The 5,751-nt window shown below is 32.3% G+C and overlaps 1 protein-coding gene across 1 annotated transcript; it reads left to right on the top strand.

Annotated features, from left to right (window-relative positions):
- Positions 1-1,250: 1,250 nt before the first annotated feature.
- Positions 1,251-2,480, top strand: LOC111367780 (1-Cys peroxiredoxin). Its single transcript, XM_022988843.1, has 4 exons — positions 1,251-1,617; positions 1,690-1,838; positions 1,920-2,051; positions 2,117-2,480. Exons 1-4 carry the CDS (start codon positions 1,500-1,502, stop codon positions 2,360-2,362), a joined length of 645 nt encoding a protein of 214 aa, XP_022844611.1. The 5' UTR covers positions 1,251-1,499; the 3' UTR covers positions 2,363-2,480.
- Positions 2,481-5,751: the final 3,271 nt, after the last annotated feature.

Raw genomic sequence — 5,751 nt, forward strand, 5'->3', positions numbered from 1 at the left:
GATGGCATTTTTTTCTTGTAATGGACCTAACTGAAACTCTTGTAGCTTCTATTTAAATTGGATTTCATTACTTGAACCTTTGTTTTTCATTCTTTCTCCATTCTGTAGGTTTTTGTCCCTCATTTGGCAGAGCCAAGAAAGGGGGAAAAAAAGGAAAAAAAAAAAAAAAAGGAGGAAAAGTGTGCATTTGGGGCTGCATAAACTGGAGATATCTACTTCACGTACTACATTTTGTTTCATGTACATGTTAACATGGCTTATAACTGCTTCATATTACTACCCTCAATGTAAGTACATGTGAACAAATATTTTATATAATCCAGTGTAATCGTCATTCCAAACAGATTTCATTCTTCATTCAAATACCACGTAACCAAATTATAACACTATTACTTACCCTAAATTACCCACTACTCGCACGTGCCTTCACTAGTGCTAGTTTAATGAAGTGTATAAATTTTGAGAGACTGTTATATTTTTCAGACACGATAACAGGTGTTATAGAACAGCTTATGAGACTCATAATTTCATCTTTTCGATTTAAAGTTCACAAACCTTTTATAAAAGTTTGGTGAATATTTACGAAGGTTTTGTCACATCGTCGCTAACCAACTCTACAATAGCATTATAGTTTTTACTAGTCCCAAGAAAAATATTCTTTTACTTGGGTTCATCTAAATTTTAGGTAACAATTCCTTGAAATATATGAATAATAAATTACTAGTGATTATATAATTGAAATTAGGCCCCGTTTGATTGCACGAAATTTTCTATGGAACTTGGAATTCGAATTCCAACTTCCACTTTTAGCCTGTTTGATTGACAAAATTTTTCAGGGAATTGATTTTCCACGAATTTCTAGGTACAACACCTTAAAGCGTGATTTTCCACCTTTTTTTTTTCTAGGGGATAAGTGATTTTTGGTTTTCCACCTTTTTTTTATTTTATTTTTTTGCTTTTTTTATTTTTTTTTTTAATTGTTGGCAATGGGAACAAATTTTAGGAATAATTGTAAAAGAGGATATCCCTGAAATTGACAATTTCCACGTAAAACAAAGTCAAACGAACATCAAAAAATACTTTTACTTCAACATTTTCCACGTGAAAAATTTATACAATCAAACGCAATAATTTACAATTTCCATTAAAACAATTTCTAGGTAATTCAATTCCTTGGAATTCATTTTCTTTCCATGTAATTTTCCTACTTGTAATCAAACGCACCCTTAATGTTTCACTATTTTGTTTCACTGGGATCAATTCCCGGCGGACACCAAACAAAACGATAACATCGGTTTTAAGTCCGCCATCTATACGTGGAAGCATCACAGTGTTTGTCAACCCATGCATGAAGCAAATTCCAAGCCCACAAAGCCACGACGCATGCCACGTTCTCTCCATGCACGTCCCCACCTCCCCTTTTAAATTCCAACTCCAAATTGTCCCTTTTCTCGTTCTACAAAATATCCCGATTTTCTGCCGTCAACCTGTTCGATAAAATGCCAGGCCTAACACTCGGAGACACACTGCCAAATCTTGAAGTTGAAACCACTCAGGGAAAGATCAAACTCCATGACTACGTTGATAAAAGCTATACCATTATCTTTTCTCACCCAGGTTTGTTTATACATTTTCTACTTTTTGGATCATTTTTTTGGTACTCGGTGAAAATGATTTACGTGTTTGTAGGGGATTTCACGCCTGTTTGCACCACGGAACTTGGCATGATGGCTGCTTATGCCGACAAGTTTGCTGAGCGAGGAGTTAAACTTTTAGGCCTGTCTTGTGATGATGTTAATTCTCACAATGAATGGATCAAGGACATCGAAGCCTTCAATGTCTGTGAACAAAAATCTCCCTTATCTCATCTTCATCGTTTTTTCTTCATCATTTGCTAATCTTCTTGATTATGCATGTAGAATGGGCACAAGGTGACTTACCCAATTGCTGCGGATCCCAAAAGGGAGATCATCAAGCAACTTAACATGGTGGACCCCGAAGACACGCAGTCACCATCTCGTGCTCTTCACATAGTCGGCCCCGACAAGAAGGTATCCATTATTATGTCGGACAAAATTTTAACTTTTTGGTCTTTGTACTGAATTGGGTTGTTCAGATCAAGCTGAGCTTTTTGTACCCTGCGAGCACTGGCCGGAACATGGATGAAGTAGTGAGGGTTCTGGATTCGCTGATGAAGGCGTCGAAGCACAAAATTGCGACGCCTGCAAACTGGAAACCTGGAGAGCCCGTGGTGATTGCTCCGAGTGTGTCGAACGAAGTGGCTGAAAAGATGTTCCCACAGGGTTTCGACGCTGCTGATCTTCCTTCGGGGAAGGATTACCTGCGATTCACAAATGTCTGAGCATATACATATACATATATCTGCAAGTTCGGAATTGTCTGAATATTACTAGTAATCTTTTTTCAATGTTTTTGTTTATTTTGTTTAATTATTGTGAGTTGTGACTGTCTGCTGTATTATTATAATATACATGTCTGCTGTAATATTATATATAGTTGTGTTTTAATATTAAATATATGCTTTCCAAAATCGAATTTTGAATAAATTTTGTTAAATTTCATATTTTTTAATAAAATAATATTACAGATAAATCCAAATTTTTATTTTTTACCTATACAATCTCTATCATAACTCAATTTCGATATGCAATTTTTGGAAAGAAAGGAAAAAAAAAAGGTAGGGGTGGGGGGCCTCAAACAACCCAAATTATATGATTGACAAATGAATAAAATTAACTGACTTTGATTTGTAAATTTTTATCAAGATTTTAAGCCATACCAAAAATGGCTGTGTCAAAATATTTAACTGTATTATGAGGAATAATGTTTGCAATTTAGCCCCTAGTTTGATTGAGCTAAAAGTAAAAAAATTAAAACTTTTTCATCACATATTTTATCAATTTTTAAGAAAAAATATACTGAAAATTTGATTTTTAATCAAATTAAGGAGAGCTTAATCTTCTAATATGAACTTTATTTCAAAAAATATCAGCACGTTTCTTTGCTATATATATTTGTGCATTCAAATTGTCAGGTCTCTTTATATGAGTAGTAATTGCTATGCAGCTGCTCTTCAAGGGAATATTGAGAGTTTAAGTTAAAACATTATGGTCTATCGTTGATTTTTAGATTGTTCCGGTTCCATTTGAAAATTTCGAATTCAGTTCCCACCTGTTTGTTTCGACACTTTTGACTTGCATGACATGATACCAGAGTCAATTATTTGTCTTTTGATCATGGAATTTATATAAATCAAATCTATAATTTCGATACTAGCTTGTCAAATTCCTAACCTTCACAAATCGTTGGGAAGGGGCATCGCTCCATCTATTTATGAGCAGTGGTTTTATGTTTGGCTAATGTTGTAAATTGTTAATAATCGATCAAATCTTTTTTATCAATATATTTTGTAAGATTTAGGATTCATTTTTATATTGTGTAGAAACGCCTAGGAGGGTTTGTGTCAATAAGGAGAAAGTAGGAATGCACTATGTAGTTATCAAAAGATGTAATTGATGCTGCATGTAACAATGGTTACTTTAGGGTAGAGATTGTTTGTTTGTGGCCGTAAAGAGTAGAAATCAATCACATTAAAATTCTCTTCTGGATTCCAAAAATTTCTTTGAAAAAGTTTGACAAGTGGAGAATATGGGGGTTAACCAGAAAATTTTTGCATAGCGTCCAATTTTAGTGTTGATTAGATAAACGTCCTCTAGTGAGAGTAGTTATGCATCCTATAAACCATAACCATGAGGGTGGTAAAGGGAGAGCCCCAATTGATAGAAAAATCCATAACGTTGGGGTTATCCTACACTTGGACGCAGAAGTAGAAAAAAGTGATAATAATAGCGATAATTTTATTTTTTACCAACTTTTGGGTTACGTGCAGAATATTTTATTATGTAAATGTGTGGTTAAAAATGATCCTGTAGGGGAAAAAAAAAAAAGGAGTTCAAAGGGAATCAAACAAGGGTTTATATTAGACATGTTTTGTTTTTCACATGAATTGAGAAATCTTATTTAATGCTATTGAAAAAGTATTTTTTGTCAAAAACATTCTTAGTTTATCCTTATTTGTATTTGTAAAATTCCAAGATTAAATGGGAAAAATTTATTATAACCAGGCAAATTAAATATGGTACATTAGTGATAGAACAAAACAAAACAAAATATTCTCAATAGAGTAATAACATGACATTTTTTGCTTCATTCACAAAGCGACTTTTGTGTTATTGTTTGTTTCTTCTCGTTCATGGAGATACTGGTGCTCGATGATTTCAATCTGGGTTTTGATAGTATCTAGTGATCTTACATTGTTGAAGTTGATATTTGGTTTACTTTTCAATTAGATTTTATGTTATGCCATTTTCTCTTTATTGATAATAAATATCTGTCACATATAGTCCCTATTTGGTGCAATTTAAAAATTTGACGCATTTAACGAGATTCTCAACTTTCATAACTTTTTACTATACATTTCATCAATTTTTATCAAATTCTACTAAAAATTTAATTTTTAGCTACATCAAAGGGGTACGATTTGGAGTTGTCATCTTTAGATTTTGTATTGAAAATTTTCCTCATCCCCAAAAAATTGACTTAATAATACTCACTCCGTTCCATTTAGCCTCTGTTTGATGACTATATCCATTTAAAAGAGTTTTGAATAATATTATTTAGGAGAATGTGTAGTTAAAAAATAATGAAACATTTTAAATTTACGTGCAGAATATTTTATTGTGTAAATGTGTGATTAAAATGATCCTGTAGAAAAAAGAATTTTAAAATTATGCGAATCAAATAAAGGTTTACATAGACTTGTTTTGTTTTTTACATGGATTGAGAAATCTTATTTTTAATGTTATTGAAAAAGTATTTTTTTGTCAAAAACATTCCTAGATTGTCCTTATTTATATATTTGTAAAATTTCAAGTTTAAATGGAAAAAATTGATTATAACTAAGCAAATTAAATAATAGTATATTATATTAGTAAAAGAACAAAACAAAACATTCTCCATAAAATAAAAGAAAAAAAGAAAAAGAGGAAGCTATTGCACATACATTATAAAGACCTGAAGTTTCATCTTAAAAGATTAAACGTTGTTTAGAGCATGAGATTCTTTATTTATAAAAAACCTCTTATACATTATATTATAAAGAACATCTATACATTAAAAAAGTCAGAAATTTTACTCTCTCTAACAATGCTCTTTATTATAAAAAGCATCTTTTGCTTGATTGATGTCATGCGAATCTAAATATTTCCCTAGTTTTCCCAAAAATCTAGATAATTTCAATGAAGCTTTCTGAAACACGACCTGAGTGATTTTCTAACTCGTATCCGTATTTTCCTTGTTAGTTGATTTTAATAAGTGATAGCAAACCACAGTTCGATTTCTCGACTTTATCCAAGTATGCTCCATGAAGATTCCTTCAAACATCTCGACCCACCTTTTTCAATCCAGAGCACTCACCAGATCATAACAGCTAGTTTAGTTAAACCCACGTCCTAACATCATTTCACTTCGTGAACCTCACATCCTACCTCCTTCTGAAACTAAAATTTGGTCATATTAAAAATACATCCTATAGATAACATCAACTTAGAAAGCACTGGAAAAGTAGGTGCATTATGTAAACCATGTGGGGGGTGGGGGTGGAGGAAAAAGAATTATTCTGATATGTATGTTGACCAGTTGAGTATCCAATGGAGAATGGATTTTAGCGAA

This window comes from Olea europaea, chromosome 2, assembly GCF_002742605.1.
Source record: "Olea europaea var. sylvestris chromosome 2, O_europaea_v1, whole genome shotgun sequence".
Classification (NCBI taxonomy): Eukaryota; Viridiplantae; Streptophyta; class Magnoliopsida; order Lamiales; family Oleaceae; genus Olea; species Olea europaea.